Source organism: Dipodomys spectabilis, unplaced genomic scaffold, assembly GCF_019054845.1.
Source record: "Dipodomys spectabilis isolate Male_0828 unplaced genomic scaffold, ASM1905484v1 ptg000289l, whole genome shotgun sequence".
NCBI classification, from domain to species: Eukaryota; Metazoa; Chordata; class Mammalia; order Rodentia; family Heteromyidae; genus Dipodomys; species Dipodomys spectabilis.
In genome coordinates, this window is record NW_024870966.1 from 8,965,656 (window position 1) to 8,986,949 (window position 21,294).

Here is a 21,294-nt window from a genome sequence, read left to right on the forward strand (position 1 = left end):
ACCACATAAGCAGAAAAAGCCGGAAGTGGCGCTGTGACTAAAGTGGTAGAGGGCTAACCTTGAGCTGAAGAGCTGAGGGACAGTGCCCAGGCTCAGAGTTCAGGCCCACAACCGACAAAAACAAAATAAATAAATAAAAAATAAAAAGCTTCTGCACAGCTAAATCTATCGCAACCAAGCTAGAAAGACAACCAACTAATTGGGAAAAAATATTTACCAGCAATATATCAGACAAGGGGTTAACATCCTGTATGTACAGGGAACTCAAGAAACTAACCCCTCCCAAACCTAACAAACCAATTACTAAATGGGCAAGGGAACTAAAGAGGGACTTCTCAAATGAAGAAATAAAAATGGCAAAGAAACACATGAGGAAATGTTCATCATCCCTGGTGGTGAAGGAAATGCAAATAAAGACAATCCTGAGATACCACCTTACCCCAGTCAGAATGTCCCACATCCACAAATCAGCCAACGACAAATGCTGGAGGGGATGTGGAGAAAGAGGAACCCTATTACAGTGCTGGTGGGAATGTACACTTATACAACCACTTTGGAAAGCAGTCTGGAGGGGCCTTAGAAAGCTAAAGATTGACCTCCCTTACGACCCAGTCATACCACTTGTAGGCATCTACCCTGAACAACAGGAACCAATATACAAGGACACATGCACCTCCATGTTTATTGCAGCACTGTTCACAATAGCTAGGATATGGAAACAACCCAGATGCCCCACCACAGATGAATGGATCCAAAAATTGTGGTATCCATACACAATGGAATATTATGAAGCTATTAGAAATGACAAAATAATGGCATTTGCAGGGAAATGAATGGAGCTTGAAGGAATCATGTTGAGCGAGATAAGCCAAGAGCAAAGAGACAAATGGTACATGGTCTCCCTGATAAGTGGATGCTAAATCCAAAATGTTAGGTGATACGACAAAACTAACAGGACTCAAGAAACAAAGAACTCCCACTCATCTGGTCGAACCACTACTAAATATCCCCATGCTGCTGATCAAATGTATGGTGTGTAACATGTGAACACCGTTACATGTTACAGACTGTGATAGACAATTTGCTCCAGGAAAGTTAGAATGAACTTGTGACTTTAAATGAGCACCATTATTCCACAATACTGTGAAATTCGGGAAACTATGTAATCACTTAATCACAATAAAAAAAAAAAGAACCAAATGTGTTGGAAGTAGCGCTGTGGCTCAAGAAGTAAAGTGCTGGCCTTGAGCTGAAGAGCCAAGGGACAGCACCCAAACCTAGAGTTCAAGCCCAACGACCGACAAAATAAATAAAAAGTAAATGTGTATCTTAATTTTCCCCCCCCAGTACTAGGGCTTGAACTCAGGGCACTGTCCCTTAGTGTTTGTGTTTTTGCTTTTTGTATGTCAAGGGGCTTGAACTCTGGGCCTGGGCACTATCTCTCAGCTCTTCAGCTCAAGGCGAGCACTCTACCATTTTAGCCATAGCCCCACTTCCGGTTTTCTGGTGGTTAACTGGAGATAAGAGTCTCACAGATGTTCCTGCCCAGGCTGGCTTTGAACCATGATCCTCAGATATCACCCTCCTTAGAAGCTAGGATTACAGGCATGAGCCACCAGTGCCTGTCATTCCTTAGCTGTTTTTTTTGTTTTTTGTTTTTTTTGTTTTGTTTTGTTTTTGTTTTTTGGGTCCGGTCGTGGGGCCAGAACTCTGGGCCTGGGTGCTGTCCCTCAGCTCTTCAGCTCAAGGCTAGCGCTCTACCACTTGAGCCACAGCGCCACTTCCGGCTTTTTTCTTTTTGCTTATGTGGTGCTAAGGAATCAAACGCAGGGCCTCATGCATGCAAGACAAACACTCTACCACTGAGCCACCTTCCCAGCCCCTCCTTAGCTGTTTTTACTCAAGGCTAGCACCCTACGACTTGAGCCACAGCTCCACTTGTGGTTTTTTGGTAGTTCACTGGAGAGAGGAGTCTCACAGATTTTCCTGCCCAGGTTGGCTTTAAATTGCATTCCTCGGAGCTTGGCCTCCTGAATAGCTAGGATTACAGGTATGAGCAACTGGTATCAGGCAATCAGGTGTCAGGCCACCAATCCTGATCACTCCATGGGCTCTACAGCCTCTACCTGCATTGGGATGGCTGCCATTCTCTGTGCCAGTCACAGCTCTGGCTCTTACTCAGCATAAGATGGATAATCTCCATTACAAATGGCCTTCGACTCATTCCCAACATCTTGTGCCCTTCCACTCCAACACTCCAGGGTTGAGCCCACCACCTTGACTGCATGCTAGGATTATTTATAGATTGGGCTCTCCCAAATGTCATGTTTCCCCAGCAGGAAACGTGACTCAGTGAGTAAGACAATGGGAACAGGAGCATAAAGGGCTCGGGCCCTCCTCTAGCTTTAGAAGATTAACCTTAGAGTCCAGTGATATCCTTAGGACCTTGTCTGTCATGTAAACAGGACACCTCAGGAAGGCTTCAAACCCAGACAAGAGAATACCAGTTTCCACACTGAAAACTCAAGAGAAAATAAGCAATTTCCATTTTAATATAAAATGTGTTGTGTCCCTGTAAAATTACACAGAACAGGACTAGTACTTAGTAAAATTCACTTTGAGATTACAGAACATTTTAAATATAAAAATAAGTCTTTTAATTAAAAAGGGTATGCAAGCAGCCCTGGATACATCCTCAAACAATGGGAAAGTATAAAAACAGAGCTACTGTACATCTGGATACGATTATTCCCAAACATCATGGGGAGTTTGGTGCAGAATTTTTTTTAACTTTTAAATAGTACAATTGATCTCCCTACTCCAGCACATTTCAAGGGAGGTTGGAAGTGACAGGGAGGCCTCTGGCTCGTGCGCAGAAGATAAAGATTACCTGAACAAGAAGACAAACAAACAACTGGCCAGCAAAGAGCAGCCCGCCAGGCCGCTACTGACCGGTGGGTGCCCATCTGTAAGGGGTTTGCATTGGCCATCACACAGACTAGAATCTTCTCATTTGCAGCTTGCTCTTTAGCGGTCCCTGGTGTGGTTAAAATGCCCCTGCAACGATAAGAGCCACGACCACACACGTTAATGCACCAACTCCAAGCACTCCTTAAACTGACTACGCCCATTCTCATGAACAGGCCCAATTTCTCAGGTTAAGTATGCATTTATACACTTGTTAATATATACTGTATTGCAATTAAGATATATAAAACATTTCCAATAACGCTGTATACAGAATGTTCTCAATAAATGCTATGTTCTTTCTCCCTTACAAGAAGAAAAAGAAAATATTCATCCAATCACAAAACAAATTTTTAAGTAATTTAAATCAGAGTCAAGATTCAAGATTCAAGACCAGGTATCTTGTCTTCATGAGGACACTGAATGCAGCCCGGATTTGGAGGCCTCTGGCCCCATCCTGCCTGGCTCCTGGAGCAAGCCTCTCCAAAGTCACCTCTAGGCACAGACACACTGGAGAACCAGATGGCTGGGATGGACTGCTGGTCAAAGTCCAAGGCCCTGTGCAGTGGCAGGTCATGACAGCATCTGGAAATCTCTATCACACTTGGCCACACACATTAGTACACTGCAGTGTGGTTCCTGGCACATTGGCAGGATAGACATCACTGCCCTTATGACCACCAGAATGAGAGTGCTGAGGCCAGGAAAGAGCTGGGCACTAGGTCTGGAGGCGGAACAGCCCAGTCCATGATGGCCAAAAGGGGTAACATGTCTAGGAGGGGACAGGGCAGTACAGTCCATGATGGACAGCATTCTCAGAAGGCAGCTGCTTCCCTGGGCCCCAGGAGTGGAGAGTCTAGCAGGCAGCTACATACCCCTCCTGACACCAAAGGCTGGACCATGAGAACATGGGCTATGGGATGAAGGCTGAGGAAGCTTCTGAGGGAACAGCAGCCCTTTGTGGGCTTGTGATATCGACAACTTCTGCCACTGCCTGAGGAATTGCTTCCTTTCTTTCTTTAACATCTTTACTGCCATTAAGCACAATCTGTTCTTGCTTTTCTTCAAACATCTATACTCGAAGTTTGGGCTTCTAGGACAATTTCCTTATTTCACTAGCAGGAGTCTGTACAAAGAATTCTGTATGACACTGACAACTGGCCATGGAGATTTAAGGCTTGCCCCATCTCCTCCCTCCCTCCTCTGAGTCCGTGAGCGTCCTTCCGTATCAGTAGTCTCAATGGGAAGTTAAGTGGGGACTCTAAGGACAGACTTCACAGAGGAGTTACTGACAAGCTGAAGAAGGGAGCTGCAAGGGACAGCAGAGGACAGGCAGCAGGACGCAGAGAAAGCAGCTACCAAACCTGGAAGAAGGAATTCTGCAGTGGCTAGAGAACAATGACAAGGCCACAGGGCACAATCAAACTCGCAGCCTCCCTTCTCCCCAATATGGAACTGCTTCCCCAGGTCTCCCCAGCGGATAAACCCAAAGGAATTCCGAGAGCCCGAGCACCTCGTAGATGCTGATATGTACTGGGTATCCTGTAGATAGCAGAAAAAAGCAGAAAGTGGGCGCACCAAAGGAAGCAAGAAAAGGTCCAGACATTGAACTTACTAGCCAGACTTTAAATCAACCACTATATCTTCAAAGAACTAAAAGAAAGTACACTTAAGAATGAAAGGGGGGGGGGGGCTGGGAAGGTGGCTCAGTGGTAGAGTGCTTGCCTTGCATGCCTGAAGCCCTGGGTTCAATTCCTCAGCACCACATAAGCAAAAAAAGCCGGAAGTGGTGCTATAGCTCAAGTGGTCGAGCACTAGCCTTAAGCTGAAGAGCTGAGGGATAGCGCCCAGGCTCAGAGTTCATGCCCATGACTGACAAAAAAAAAAAAAAAAAAGAATGAAAGGGGGGCTGGGAAGGTGGCTCAGTGGTAGAGTACTTGCCTTGAGCTGAAGAGCTGAGGGACAGCGCCCAGGCCCAGAGTTCAGACCCCACAACCGGACGGACCCCCCCTCCAAAAAAAAAAAAAAAGAATGAAAGGGGACTAGCGGGCTGGGAAGGTGGCTCAGTGGTAGAGCGCTTGCCTTGCATGCATGAGGCCCTGGGTTCGATTCCTCAGCACCACATAAGCAAAAAGGAAAAAAAAAAAGCCGGAAATGGTGCTATGGCTCAAGTGGTAGAATGCTAGCTTTGAGCTGAAGAGCTGAGGGACAGCGCCCAGGCCCAGAGTTCAGGCCCCATGACTGGACCCAAAAAAAAAGAAAAGGGACTAGCACTGATGGCTCACACCTGGAGGCTGAGATCTGAGGATCAAGATCCAAAGTCAGACCAAGCAGAAAAATCCATGAAACTTTCATCTGCAATTAACCAGCAAAAAGCTGGAAGTGGAGGTGTGGCTCAAGTGGTGAGGCACCAGCCTTGAGCAAAAAAGCTAAAGGACAGCCCCAGGTCCTGAGTTCAAGCCCCAGTGAGAGCACACACACACACACACACACACACACACACACACACACACACACACACTGCAAAAGGAAGTAAAAGAACGATGTTTCATCAAATATAGAGTCTCAATAAAGAAAAGTTACACATATCTTGACAAATTCTAGGGTTGAGAAGTATAAGTGAAAAAGTCACCAAGGAGGACTAAAACAAGAACCATGAACTTGTAGTCAATTGAGATTATCTAGTTTGAGAAACCAAAAGGAAAAATAGTGAAGAAAAGTAGATGGAGCCAGAGACTTGTGAACCCCACGAAGTGTCCCAGCACACACAACAACATGCACCGCAGTACTGGAGGGAGAGAGAGAAAGGGCAGAAGATCACAGCCAAAATGCTTACGTTGAAAAAGTCTACACACTTAACAAGATCAATGTCCTCCAACCTAGGATAAACAAAAGAGCTTCCACCTGAACACATCACATTCAAAGTACCTGAAACCACAGCATCCTGAAAACAGACACAACTGACTGACATATAACATCCAAGAGACCCCCCCCACCAACACCAACAACGGGTTTTATCCGAAATTATATCAAAAGGTTGAAAAAGGACACCAAGTGCTACAAGACCATCAACCCAGAATTCTATGGCAAAACTGCAGAGACCTTAAGGCAATCTTGTGGACTGGGATGTAGCTCAGTAGTAGAATGCTTGACTACCATGTGCAGGGCTCTGGGTTCAAACCCCAGCATTGCAAAATAAAAAGGAGTTTTTTTATTGGTCTGTCATGGGGCTTGAACTCTGGGCCTGGGCGCTGTCCTTCAGCTCAAGGCGAGCACTCTACCACTTGAGCCACAGTGCCACTTCCAGTTTTCTGGTGGTTTACTGGAGATAAGAGTCTCATGGACTGGGGCTGGGAAGATGGCTCAGTGGTAGAGTGCTTGCTTGCCTCACATGCATGAGGCCCTGGGTTCGATTCCTCAGCACCACATACACAGAAAAAGCTGGAAGTGGCGCTGTGGCTCAAGTGGTAGACTGTTAGCCTTGAGCTGAAGAGCTCAGGAACAGCGGCCAGGCCCAGAGTTCAGGCCCCACAACTGACCAAAAAAAAAAAAAAGACTCACAGACTTCCCTGCCCAGGCTGGCTTTGAACTGCGATCCTCAAATCTCAGCCTCCTGAGTAGCTAGGATTACAGGTGCGAGCCACCAATACCAGCCTAGCATTTTTAAAAGAGGTATCTTAGAAAATAAGTTATTGTTCCATAAAGGACAGCAGATAGTAAGTTGTAGCTACCTGAATAATGCAAGTGGGCTTTCTTTCTAATTGTTACCAGTGATTAAGACTATATCTCATTTTTGCACATTCATCTTCTCCTCAATACCCCTGCTCAACATTGTTCCCGAGTTTCGAGGCGGGTAGGAGATGTCTGGCCCAGAGGCCGCTGTAAGAGGCGCAGGGATGGGACCCAAACCTAACATCTCATGGCTGCAGCCTGCAGCCCATCTGCCCTCACCGATGATTCTGTACAGCCTGGAACCATGTTGTAAATACCCAAATGGCCCTTGGCAGACCGTCTAGATGGACATTATTATCTGGAATGGAAACAATAATCTAGACGTTTTCCCTCTCCAATTTTTATGCCCATCTTCTTCCTTCCGTCCTTTCTGGTTCCCTCACTCCCTTTCTTTTCCCTTTCTTCTATGACCCATGCTCCTTAACTTTCTACCTGGATAAATCTGGTTTGCTGAGCTTTTTATTATGAATAGGATTTGGGTTGACTGTATGCTGGTTCCCCCACCCTGCATCTATTGAAATGATTAATTTTTCCCTCTTTGGATCAAACCATGTACTCACTTTTCCTTTCTTTTCATTTTGGGGGAGGGGTGCTGGAACTGGAGCTTGAACTCAGGGCATTTGCACCCTTGCTCAGCTTTTTTGCTTAAGGTTGAGGCTCTTCCACTTTGGCCATGTCTCCAATCTCATTTTTCTAATGTTAATAAATCTTTAGCCTTTCAAATGTCGTTTTATATGAAGGCTTTTTTTTGTCGGTCATAGGGCTTGAACTCTTGGGTCTGGGTGCTGTCCCTGAGCTCTTCGGCTCAAGTTTTAGCACTCTACCACTTCCAATTTTCTGGTGGTTAATTGGAGATGAGTCTCACAGACTGGCTGGCTTTGAACCGTGATCCTCAGCTCTCAGCCTCCTGAGTAGCTAGGAATACTGGTGTGAGCCACCAGTGCCCGGCTTGGAGGCTTTTAAACCTGCAACCCTCCCACGATGGAAGCTTGCTGAGAACTTAGTTTCCCCACTGTTTTTGGTCTGCGTTCTTGACTGTAGTTGATTTGGGTTGCTGAACTTTCTGGAGGCAGGGGTGGAGAAAGCCATGTGCACTGCTCTCCCAGCTACCCACAGGTCCTAGCACCCAGAGGTGTCATTCCAAGTGTACTCATGAGCAGTCTGCTGTTGGTCAAATTATTACCCTCATAGGTAAGTCACGTGACATCTCCCCAGCAACTCTCCCTGTCGCAGGAGGGGACAGGTCAACACTCACTCAGTCTACCTTATTTGTAGGAAGTCTAAATTGAAGTCTTGTTTTCTTCTAGCTACTGAAGCCCTCAACACCTTCAGAACCTAAGAGCTTTCTGACAGTCATATTCTGGAGAACACAGTCCGGATGCTATCAGAGAAGATGTGAAGATCTTCAGTCTGCTCCTACTCACTGTGGGGCTCCTCTCTGGCAGGCTGACTCAGTCAGGTGGGTTTTCACCAGGAACCTCTCGTGAGTCTGGAAGCCTGGTCCCCGGGGGGCAAGGCATTGCTGCCACACTTCCCAGCAGGCATGGGGCAGGTTGTGGCACATGAAGCTGGCACAGTGACTGTAAGCCAAGGGCAGCAAGAGGCAGACTCAAGCTCACCTTCCCTGTGGAGCTCAGGCATGCCTGGCCAACTGTTTGACCACCATGTCTGCAAAGACATAGGCCAGAGTAGCAGCCAGGGAAAATGCATGGAGCGCAAGTGAGATTCCCAATTGTCCCATGACTATTTTCTGCTCTCAAGACACAGGAATGAAGAACTGGCAAGAGGACACAGCCAACCAGTATCCACCCATCTTTGCTAATCTATGCCAGAATTCTCCATTTTCACCCTGCCTCTGCTCCAGCCTGAATCTCAGACCTCTGCACTAAGCGCAGAAAGGGCAGCACAGAAATGGCCAGTGTTCCCCGGGCTGTGTGGCTAGGCTAGACGCCTGGACAGTGGTGAAATTCCCAGCAACTTACACATATGTAAGTCACAAAGCCCAAATATTCGCTGCGACCCACACACGACCTACACACTCCAGATGCTAAGCGCGCTGCACTAAGGACCGAGGCCCTAGGGTGGACAGCAAGCCCCAGAGGCCTATGATTAAATGGCAAACTTTTATCCCTCCTGGGAGAATCTGTCCATTGCTTGCTAATTCACCCAGTAATGGTCCAGTCAGAATGAATTGACCAATTATTTCCCCCCCATAGACAAAAGCTTCCACACTCTCTCTGAAAGCTAGATGGACAAAAGAAGGACAAAGTGTGGGGAGAGCAGCCACTAACAAGGGTAGAGACGTCCTACAGGAGTCAGTACTGGGGGCAGGGGTTAGTGAGAGGGGGCTCAGGGGAAGCTCTAGCAGAGCGGGGCGGGGGGGGGGGGGAGAGAAGAGGAAGAGGAGGAGGAGGAGGAGGAGGAGGAAAGCCTAAGCGTCAGTCCTGCCCCATGTTCCAGTGTCCTACCAATGCTTCATATGGACTTAATCTACCCAGAAACCAGAGACCAGACAGTCTCCATGATGCACAGCAGGGAGTGACAAAAGGGAGACGGGGCTGAGGAAGAGCCAGCGACTGAGTACCCGAGCACCCAACAGTAAGGCGGAGGGCACTCAGCCCCAAAGGACACACTATAGCACGTGGAGACCAGGTGCCACTGCACACACCCAATCACTCACCCATCTTCTGATTATTCTAGAGCCCTTTGCTGCACTACTTAGGTCTTGATTAATCGGTCTGGATTTACAAAGAACAGCATGATTTCCATGGCCAAGCTGACTGCAGAGAAACGAGCAGCCTACTGTCTGAAAGATAGTCTGTGGAAGGGAAGGAAAGGAAAGCTGCTTGGTGACAGCTTTCCTCCATACTGCTTCTGGATGTTCAGTGCTGGACAGGGCAGGGCAGTGAGCGCAGGCAGCCCAGCACTGGGCAGGAAGACCCCAACATGCATTCCCACCCTCAGTAATGTATGCAGGCATGCAGGGCTCAGAGAGGTGTTCCTAAGTAAAAATGGGTACCATCACTTCAGCCATGACACTTACTCTTAGAACCGTATCAGCAACTTCTGAAATAGAAACCACTCCAACCATGAGTCAGAATGGACCAAATAGAAGGGATCGAAATGGAACCTTAGAAAATGAGTTTGAGTTGGGTGCTTGTGGCTCAAGCCTATAATCCAGGAGACTGAGATCTAAGGATTGTGGTTCAAAGCCAGCCTGGGCAGGAAAGACTCTTATCTCCAATTAACCACCTAAAATCGGAAGTGGTACTGTGGCTCAAAGTGTTAGGGCACTATCCTTGAGCAAAAAAGCTCAGGGACAGCACCCACACCAAGTTCAAGCCCCATAATACGATATCAAATGCCAAAGTGAAATATCTATACTGAAGATTTGGAGAAAAACTTATATGACCTCCCATAGAGGCCAGAACAGAAAAGAGCTCTGGGAAAGGGCTACCGAACAGGCAGAGCACGGGCAAATTTGCAGTCTGGAATCCCCTACAAACTACCACTGACAGGCTCCTCTTTGATTCAAGGGAGGCATCTAAGAAGCCACGGACAGGACCTGGGCACATTTGTAGGCAAATGGGTCAGCAATGTGAATGAATGGAGCCTCGACGTAATAGAGTCTTCGGAAATTGGGAATTGTTGCCCATCGTTGATTTACCGTTAAGTACTACTCCCTGGGTTCTTGCATTTTCTAAGAAAACTATTTGCTTTTTATTTAACACTGAACCTTCTGATGTTTTAGAATATAAAAATAGTAAGTATCTCATTATTTTAAAAGCTTAGGTGAGAAACTAGCCATATTATTAGAAAAAGAAGATATATGCAGCTATAGTCTGTTCAAATATCAAGAGGTGTGACTTCGCAAATTCACATTTCAATCTTTATTTACATAAGACTTTTAGAAATAGTGGGGGTAAATATTAAAACTCCCAAGCCTGGGTGAAATTTTATTGAGAATAACTACAAATAAAAGGAAACTGATTTTTTAAAGTCAGTTTCTAAAATTTAGATGAAAAGAATATTGAGCATTAACCAAAAAAATGATATTTACATATCAATGTAGGCTTTCTGCTCACAGATTCATTTCCTATGAAACTAACGGAAGCAAGCTAGGGGAATTACAAAGAAAAGAAAAACCCTAGTCAAATAGGTACTGTTGTTCAAACAGAATATTAGCCAAAATGATCCAATCAGTTGCTGGAGCTAAATATTTTTTTTCTTTAAGCTATTCATGCCAGAACACAAGCTTTCAGAGCATAAGAAATCCGTATTACATTCCAAGTGCTTGCCTCCAACAGATGGCGGGATTTCAAAGACACACTCAGAGGGAATGGGTGGGACAAGGAAAGAGTACTGTCAGTCACTAATGAATAGGCCATTGAACCATCATTTCTCAAGTGTTACTTATTCACATTCCAGAGTATATTTGGTAATTATCTGAATCAACCTAAACATACTAAACCCAAATTGCTGAATTTAAAACACAATAGAACGCAATTTTCTGAAGCTAGAGAACAAAAAGCAGAAAAATACACTATACACAGCACGTTTTACACTAAACTTGTTTTTATATTTATCTAATGACTTCAGATAATCAGCAGTTCATATACTCAGCAGTGTCAGGTTTGTTTAGTATAGAATCAGCCCATCACTATACAGCACAGTAGACTGCAGTGTGTCAACTGATGATCCTTTCATAAACTGTCTTTTACTTATCAAAAGCAGAGCAAGGAGCATGATGAAAGGGTGCAGTGTACCTACAAAACTCATCTGCTGAAGGCTGACCCCATCGTAAAACTACTTAAAGATAATAAAAATACAGTTTTTAAAAAGCACAGCAATACACTTATTTCTCTGAAGCTCTCAGGAGCAATCTCAAAAACACACATACTTTTCTCTCTCTTGGTCTCTTCCCCCTCACCCCCCCATGGTGTCTGGAATTTAAATGCAATTCTATTTTATTACAATATTAAGATTTCAAATTTAAAATAAAAAACCAAGAATTATAGAGGTTATCAAAAACATATTAACTTGTTCTTAGAGTAAGTTCAAAATTAATAACAAAGGTATTATTATGCTAATATATACTTTATGATATTCTGCCCCACAGTGAAGACTGAGAATTGACTCTGGCAGTTTCTGACCTCATCTACTTTGAATGGTGATGTAAACGCTGTGTTTCCTTCTCTGATCTACAATTTATAAGAAAGTTTACAAAAGCACGCAAGAAAAGCTTGTACAGGGAGAGAAAAACCCAATGCTGATTCCCATTTAAATAATCAATAAATTCAAGTCTTTTCCCCAATGTATCCTTAAATGATTTTCGACTTTAGACACATACTGTGATCCCTTCCTAAAAACTGGACTTACAATTTCTATTTCTGATCTAAAGTTAGAAACGAATTAGTTTGCACCCCAACAGAATGTTAAAACAAACTCAGATCAATCTTAACCTCTGTTTATGTCCCTTACTCCTTAGAAATGTAATTGCAGTTTTTATTAACTTTGCTTTATGGATCTAATATTTAAGAAGTCTATCTTTCATGTCACAGTGAGAAGGTTAATGCACTTACGGATTCCCCTGCAATGCATCTTGGGCAAGGCTGGGCTGAGCTCCTTCCACTGTGCTGAGGAGTCTGTTTAACAAACCACAGGCACAGATGTATTAGGACGTGATTATTTACAATTTTTATTAAAATACTTAAATGGGTTCCAGTGTGCTTCAGTGACGGCAGGAACGCACCTCTGGGCACAGCCCTCCCTGGCCGCCCTCAGGTGGAGGTGCCGGGGCACAGCCTCGTGGCGGAGCCGGCTGGTCCTCGGTGTTCCAGGACGCCACGGTGCAAGTGCCCACACGCTGGCAACCACACTCGTGCTCACTGACTCCTGATCTCCTGCAGGCCCGTTTCTGAAACAAGTAAAACATCACTTGAGATGGCCTCAGAAGGCACACAACACTAATTCAATCTGCTCTCAGGAAACCAAAGCTCCAAACACCGACCTTTGTGGCGATGGTAGCCTTGATGGGCATCTGAGGGAGACGACGTTCAGCTTCCCCAGTTCGGGACAACCACCATCCATTATGCTTAACCTCATTACTTCTAGCACTGCCTGATAGTTACTTAGCTTTGTAGATTTAAAATAGTCATTTTAAACCATTTTGGCTGAAACTCTTGTAATAAAGTATTGTGACTGCTTTATTGGAAATCTACAAAACCTATAAATTTTCTTCAAGAAACTAGTTATATGCTTCAACACGTTTTGTTTAGTATCAAGTTACATATCCTTTTAACACAATATGAATAATTCACATGTGAATATTTCTCTGTCTTACTGGCACTCAAGAGCAAATTAATTTTATTGATTTCAAAATCTAAACACAGCTCATAACTGGGTAATTTCTGGAAAAGTTAGCACTTTGTTTCCTCTTCCACATGAACTTTATAAAGAAGGTTCTGCAAAAGTAGTTCTCCAGTGCTCAACAAAAAATACTTTACCTCAAAATCTCAAGTCCTATGTATTTGTAAAGCCACACTGTTTGGTGACAGAGTTCAAGAGACAGAAACCTTCCTCTTCAGGAGTCCTGGAGGCCACCCCGTGAAGGCCTGCTGCTGCCCACCCCATCCCTCCCACCCCCGCCCCACCCCCGTCCTGTCTGCTGGGGACACCTCTACCATCCTTGTCAAATGATTTTTTGCTGATTTATTATATGTAATATTATTTAGTTGGTATTTTCTAAATTGACTTATTTAACTTCATGGATTTACTAATGTAGAAAACTTAAACCATGGATTTAGAGCATTCATTTTATCATTCTCTAACACACCTGTATACTAAAAGAAGAAGGTGGGGCTGGGAAGGTGGCTCAGTGGTAGAGAGCTTGCCTTGCATGCCTGAGGCCCTGGGTTCGATTCCTCAGCACCACATAAGCAAAAAGAAAAAAGCCGGAAGTGGCGCTGTGGCTCAAGTGGTAGGTAGAGTGCTAGCCTTGAGCTGAAGAGCTGAGGGACAGTGCCCAGGGCCAGAGTTCAGGCCCCCCCCCCAAAAAAAAATAAAAGAATAAGGTAAAAAATGAACTCTGCAACACTTAAATCCACTTAAGATAATTTTCGGGGGTAGACTCCTGCCTCCCCAGAGGAAGGACATGGGTAGCTGCACAGTTCACTTGCCTCCTGACCCAGGAGCAGGAGACAAGAGGAAAAGCAGGCCTACCAAAACTTGGCATACATTAACAGAGAAAGTTCCAGAAGCCTGAGCATCAAGCTAGGAAGAAGAGAACTGCTGCCCAACTGCATCAAGAGGGCTACCTCCTCCTTCTGCCATGCCTTCCTGCCACGCCCACACTGGACCTGTGGTCAGCACACACAGAAGGAGAGCCATCATGAAGAAAGGAAAGAGGCCCCAGTGGCCGGGTGGTGGCTGACATGGTCAGAAGACCCACTCCAAGTATGAGACCTCATTGACGTGTCCGTGCTCACCAGAGCTCAGGCTACAGTCCACAACCAAAGCAGACAGACGCAGGTGAGAGCCATCTTCAAAACCCACTGCTTCATCACCCAGCACCAGCAACACCCTCACACCTGTAATCCTAGCTACTCAGAGAGCTGAAGTCTGGAGGCATGTCATTCAATAGCAGCCCAGGCAGCAAAGTTTACTAGATTCCATCTCCAAAATTACCAGCAAAAAGCAGAACTAAAGGGATAGCTCAAGAATGCTAGCCTGGAAAGTTTGTAGCCCTGAGTTCACCCAGGTACCCTAAATCAACAAAGCCTCAGTACTCCATGGACAAGAAAGGGTTGTGTGTGGTGAGCGGGGAAAGGGGGGTGGTTAATAGAGTAGTAAAGACACAACTCTAAGTAAAATGGGAAAGAAGGCAAACAATGGGAATGGAAGCCAAAACGAATGAACGCTTCCACGCTGGAAAAAAAGATAATGTTTAAAATTACATTATAAGAAGGCTTCTCCAAAAGAAAGACAATTGATCTTAAAATCAAAGTATTTGCAGGGTACCTACAAAAACTAACCCAGAATGATTAACTCTTCAGACACAGCCTAATAAACTATTCAGATTTGAAGATGAAGCCCTTAAGGTCTTCAGTAACTTTTCAAAGGCAAAGTAATCTGACTGCTCTCAGACTTTTTAAAACACAAAGACTACAGTGGAGCAACATTTTAATAAACTCAAAAGAATTTTTTTTTCTTCAGTCATGGAGCTTGAACTCAGGGCCTGAGCACTGTCCCTGAGCTCTTTTTTGCTTAAGGTTAGTGCTCTACCACTTTAAACCACAACTCTACTTCTGGTTTTTGAGTGGCTGACTGGAGGTAAGAGTCACCAGGACTTTCCTCCCTGGGCTGGCTTCAAATGGTGATTCTCAGGCCTCAGCCTCCTCAGGAGCTAGGATTACAGATGTGAGCCACCGGCGCCTGGCTCGGAAATTTTGAAACAAGATTTTCAAGTTCACCACCAAACATCAAAGTTACTTGGCCAGGTGCATATGGCTTATGCCTATAATCATTCTAGATACTCAGGAGACTGAGATCTGAGGATCTTGGTTCAAAACTAGCTAGGTAGCAAAGTCTATGCGGAATGGCTCAAGAGATGTGGCTCAAGTGATAAAAGTACCAGCCTTGAACGAAAAAGCTAAAGGACAGCATCCAGGCCTTGAATCCAAGCCCCCAAAACCACCACCACCACCACCACCATCATCATCAGTATATAAATTTGGGGAATTTGCTCAGGTTAGTAGATTCTGTAGGAGGGTACACTAGGTAATGACAGAAAATTCCAGCAAACATGCTTTCAAGGCCCAGAGTTCAAACTCAAGAAATGGCACCAAAACAAACAAACAAACAAAAAGGCTTTGGCTTAGTTCTGGTGGCTCATTCTAGAACCTATAGTCCTAGCCACCTGTAATCCTAGCTAACCAGGAGGCTGAGTTCTGGGGCCTGTGGTTCAAAACTGGCCTAGACAGTTAAATCTGAGAGATTCTTATGTTCAACTAACCAGCCAAAGACTGGAATTGGAAGCATAGCTCAAGTGGTAGAGCACCAGCCTAAGCAGGAAGTCAAGCCAAAGCCCAAGAACCTGAGTTCAAGCCCCAGTATCAGCACAACAAACAAACAATATCTTATTCTGCCAAGTGGTATAGTAATAATCTCAAGCACCTTCAGGACCTTCTCAAGTACTTCAGCCATTCTATATATTCACCTAAGTTAGGCTCAAGATCATTCCCATCTTGCTCAATCTTTATATTACAGAAAGGAGTCTGATGTGTTAGGCTGGCAGTGTGACTCAAGTAGTATAGCACCTGCCTACCAAGTTTGAGGCCCTGAGTTCAAATCACAGTACTGGCAGAAAGAAAAAAATCAAAGTATGATGTGTTAAAATTGGTTTGCTGTCAACTCTTCATTCATAATGTGGGCTGAAAGGGAAGGGAATGGGGACTAACTATTCCCCCACCATTGACTAGGTAGGTCCTGACTTCTCCCACTGGGAGACATCCTCACTGGCTACTAACAACACGACTGTGCTTTACTCTTCTCAGTGACGGGAAGCACGGCCATGCATAAATGCACCAGAATCTACACTTTATGATCTATATTGTATATCATCTCTGTGTGGTTAAATGACGCTTGGCCCATAAAGATTAGTGGACTTGCAATCACCCGCTGTGCCTAAGTGATGAGCTGATGTTCTTTGGGGGCTCAGGCTGCCAAGGCACTGGGGTCCCACGCCCTGTGGCAGGAGATGGAAAACCATGCCTTGGTAGCAAGGTAGACAGGGCTGATCCCCTGGGAATGTTCTGGTGGCCCTGAGGCATCAGAATGGATTAAACTATTCATATTCTCTGCCAGAGGAGGAGAGAGAATGAAGGTCACTGGCCACACCCTTTAACTCTACCACAGAAAGACACTGTCCACTCTCTTTAGTGAGCACAGCAAGAAACTGAACCATTCATAAACACCTGTCACCCTGGATCAAGCAACCATGTGGTTAAGTTGCATATGAGTTAAGTAATACCATACAGATTTTAAAACCAAGGTAAAATACTAGATCTCATGACTGCAAGAGATGTGAAGTACCAAAGAAAAAATATTTTCTGCAATAATTTGATATAAAGTTAAACAAAAAATAATCGAATCCTTCATTCTGAAGGTATTTTTCAAATTCTCATTGACCAGTGAGGATTTTTTTTGAGATCTTTATCCTAACAATCATATTTCCTGACAAGTACAGCCTTGTCCCTTATATTTACAGAAAGCTAATTTAATTTAAAGTGTTTCTGCTTTGTAATTTCATCTCATTTGTCCTATAAAGGCACTAAGCCAATTAAATCCCAGGTACAGAAACAGCCTTAAGGTTTTCTAGCTGTTTTATTTTAATTCTACCACAATAAAGTAATAAAATAGCACTGGCATGCAGTGGTGTTAGTCTGAATAGAGGACAGGGAACGCTGGACAGACCAGGACTAGGGCCTGCAGCCCAGTTCCCACAAAGCAAAGCCACATCCCACAGGAGGTGTTCATTTGGAAAGAACCCAGCACTCTTGGGAGGCCGCATTCTACAATACGCTGAAATCTGGCAAAGGCAAAGACGGTCAGCAGTGGGGTGTTTCCACTCAGCTCCCACATTATAAGGGCATACCCAAGTGGGCCTGAGCCTCCTGATGCTGCTTTTTTACCCCTGACCATGTTTTAAGATTCCTCAATGTAGCGGGCATGGTCTTTCAGTGCATACTTGACCTGACCAAGTTGAGTCTGGCAATGAGGCAGCCAGCCCAGGGTCAAGGTACTGGGGTTAACTTGAGGTCATTAGATTCGGTATGTGATAGAGAAAAGCAAGAAACCCATTCTTTCACTCCTGGTTAAAAGAGGAAGAACTCAGATGACATTTCCTGTACCTGGCTGTCCCTGGGCCCAGGGCTCACTCCATCCAGTCCAGGACTCGCACATTGCGGTCAGGAGCCCTCCAAGCTTCCTGCATCCGTTCAGCCTCTGCCTGCAGCCATGGTGCCCTGTGAAGGCAGCCAGGCAAATGCTGGCACACTGCGGCTTGGCTCATTTGCAAAGGCTCTGGCCGGTGTCAGCGCTGGGACCCTGGCCAGCACAGGGCTGGCCGAGCTGCTTCAGGAGCTGGTGCTACAGCAGCAGGAGGCGCCTGCCCAACCAAGGAGGAGAAATAATCCAGGAGTTTGATGGTAACATAGGTTTTGGGCTTTTTGACTAAACCTCTTTTGCAGTTTATTCAGTAAAAAGTTGAACTCTCAAATTAAAAAAAAAAATACACGTTGTACTTATTAAAGATTAAGTTTTAGTTGAAAAGATTTACCAAATACAGGCTGAGTACATTGTCTCATAAAAGACAGCAAAAAGAAAAACCTCATCTCCACAAACAAGCTGAGAATAGTGATATGCACCTGCAATCCCAGCTATTTGGGAGACATTAAGAAAGAGGACCAAGATCCTGGACAGTTCTAGGGAAAAATGCCAACACTCTATCAAAAAAAATAACTGAAGCAAAGAAAGGGCTGTGGGTGTGGCTTGACTGGTAGAGTACATGCCTAATCAGCACAGGGTCCAGAGTTCAAACCACAGTACAATTTTTTAAAAAAGGATTTACAAATACAGTATAAGCATAATTAGTCTGATTAATATTAATGGTCTTAAAGTAATTACACATATTTCCTGACAAGTATAACTTTGTCCCTTGTATTTACAGAATGCTAGCTTCAAGTGTTTCTGCTTTGTAATTTCATTTCCTTGCAATAATCCTGTGATGATGGAAGGCACAAGTTTTATTTACATCTGGGAACTGAGAAAATGAGGTCAAGGGCTCTGGCCAATTCAGTGAAGTCTGGGGATTTGAAAAGTCAGCGCTGGGACTTCAGTGTACTTTCAGCCTAGTTGGAGAGCCAAGATGTAAAAATAAAGACACATCAAAAGCTAAACAATACATAAAAAGATTTCACAACTGGATGTAACCTTAGCCTACAGATCCAATATCAACTAAGTATGCTATGGCATAAGAACACACGTAGAAAGGTGTGGATATATAAAATACTTCTCAAGAAGACAAAATTTTAAAAAGAGAAAAAGAATCTGAATAGCAAAATTCCTCCAATGAAAGCATATGAAGAACCATTAATTATATGAAATGTTCAACATTTGTCATTAGACAACGCTCACCTACCAGAATGGCCACAATTAAAAAGGCAGATGGGGCTGGGGATTTAGCCAGGGACAGAGTGCTGGCCTAGCACGCCCAAAGCCCTCGGTTCCATCCTCAGCACTGAGGACAAAAGGGAAAAAGGCAAACAAGTGCTGATCAGGAATAGCTCCGCAAGGATGGGAGTTAGACTCAGAACTGGCAGCCCCTGTATGTCCCGCTTATCTTTTCTGAGCTAGGTAAACGCAGAAGGATCTGGGTGGGTACGGCGGATGAGGCCTGACAGCGACGCCAGCCTGGCACTGAGCCGGGTGCTGTGGGGCCACCGGGCTACTTAGGAGGCTGAGGTCTGAGGATGTTGGGCTGGAAGACAACCTGGAGAGGAAAAGTCCATGAAACTCATCTCCAGTTAACCACCCAAAAGGCAGACGTGGAGCTGGCTCAAGCGATAGAGAACCAGCTTTGAGGCTAAAAAGCCCAGAGACAGGTCCCGGGCCCTAAGCTCAAGCCCCAGTGACTGAATGCATTTAAAATAAATAAGTAAATAAGCCAGGCGCCGGAGCTGGGGAGCAATTCTAACGAGCAAGTAATCCTGCCTGTCCCGGAACAGGCAGCTGCTCCAAAGCTGTCGGTCTCGACCCGGGGAATAGGGTGAGCAGACTGGCTAGGACCTTAGCGGGCAGGCGGAGCGGGCCCGGCCCAGGCCCTCCTCAACTCCGCGGCCCGTACCCACAGAGCGGCCGGGCTGCGAACGCAGTGCAACTGTTCACCCGGAACCAAGTTCTATGGGGGGGGGGGGCACGGAAGCCCGGACCGGAAGCTACTGCTGAGCTTCTGAGCGGCAGACTGGGACGGGGCACGCGGCACCCAACAACTTCCGCCGTACCCACCGCGACAAGCGGGCTACCGGCCGGGACACCGGGCCCCTCGGTCCTCTCGATCGGCCCCCGGCCCGGCCGCCCTCGGCGCCGCGGCCTCCTCCGTCACGACGGCCAAGTCGGGACCCGAGGCCGCGGGCTCGCGCGGGGGCCCGCCCGGCCCCGCCGGCCGCTCATCCTTGGGACAGCCGACCCGCGTCTCCGCGCCTCAGTTTCCCAGTCTGTGGTGCGGGTCGGCGGCCCGGCGCTGCTCCAGGCGAGGACCCTCGACGTGAAGGCGGGCGGGTCGGCGCCCGCCACGGCGCGGCTGGGCGGAAGGAGCCGTCCGACGCCGGCGTCCGGCCCCCGCCGCGGGTCCCCCGCGCTCCCGAGCATCCCGCCAGCGCCCCGCAGATCCGTCGTGCGGGCTGCCCCGGCTGACAGCAAAACGCGGCCCTGGCAGGGTCGCGACGCCACGCGCCCGAGGTGCGGGCGGGGTGCTTCCCCCGCAGCGCCTCTGCGCAGGCGCGAGCGGAGGGCGGGGCCAGCGGACGCCCGCGCGCAGGCCCCGCCCCGGGCGCTGGGCCGCCGGCGGCGTTGCCCCTCGAGCCCAGGCCGGGTGGGGGCGCCCACCGGAGGCGTCGCCTGTCCCTTCCGCAGGCCCAGAACCCGTCGCTCACCGCGTCCCCCGCAGCCAGTAGCTCCGCCGGCCTCCGCCGCCGCCACGCGCCCAGCGCCAGGACGTCCATGCGGCCTCGGGCGTCCCCGCGGCCGTCGAGCTCCGGGACGGTGCCACGCCCCGTCACGTGTCTCCGGACGGCCGACCGGGAAGGGGAGGCGTGGTCCCGAGCGCGCGGGAACCCCGCCAGGCGGAGGGCTGCGGGCCGCGGGAGCGGAGGCCGCGGTCTTCTCGGGGTGACAGGGGCGGGCAGCCGGCCGTCCGCCCAGGTCGCTGTTTGACGAAGAAGAATCGGCCGCTTCTTCAGTCGCAGACCGCTCCCGCCTCTGCTAACAGCCCTTGCTAACAGGGTGCGAGAGGACGGCTCCTCCTCTCCCTTGTGATTGGTCACTGAGTCCCACCGGCATCCTCTCCTGACGCTGCTGGGCTGACAGATAGCTCAACGAACCAATCAGCACGGGCGAGGCTTCAAGGGTCTCTGGGAGTTGTGGTCCCGCGAATTCGTCTTACTTCCGGGCAGCAGTTGCCTGCGAGGAGTTCCCTGCCGCGTCTGCCGTGTTGATTGATGGTTTCCCCCGGGGCCGGCGGGAGCCGCCCAAGCCCGTGCGCGAGCAGTGGAGGTTCTCGCTGCTTAGATCGCGGCCGTGGGCAGGCTGGTGGCCTACTATATTTATTTAAGTTTACTTAAATATGCATAAAACTCCCTGTTCGCCTGCAGAATTGGGGTTTTACTCAGCCTCGTGCTTGCTATACAAGTACCTCGAACTACACCCGTCATCATTTTTCTTTTATAGTACTTTTATCAAATAAAATCTCCTGTTTTTCATGTTTTGACCTCAGACCTGGAGCCTCAGCCTCACTGGAACGACAGGTGGACATCCCCA

The 21,294-nt window shown here is 47.0% G+C and overlaps 1 protein-coding gene across 1 annotated transcript; it reads right to left on the bottom strand.

The window, feature by feature from the left end:
• Window positions 1-2,523: 2,523 nt before the first annotated feature.
• CUNH10orf143 (chromosome unknown C10orf143 homolog) lies at window positions 2,524-20,694 on the bottom strand. Its single transcript, XM_042701446.1, has 4 exons — window positions 20,412-20,694; window positions 12,452-12,616; window positions 12,282-12,344; window positions 2,524-3,057 (listed from the first exon to the last, which is right to left on the bottom strand). The coding sequence occupies exons 1-4, from the start codon at window positions 20,478-20,480 to the stop codon at window positions 3,028-3,030; spliced, it is 327 nt and encodes a 108-aa protein (XP_042557380.1). The 5' UTR covers window positions 20,481-20,694; the 3' UTR covers window positions 2,524-3,027.
• Window positions 20,695-21,294: the final 600 nt, after the last annotated feature.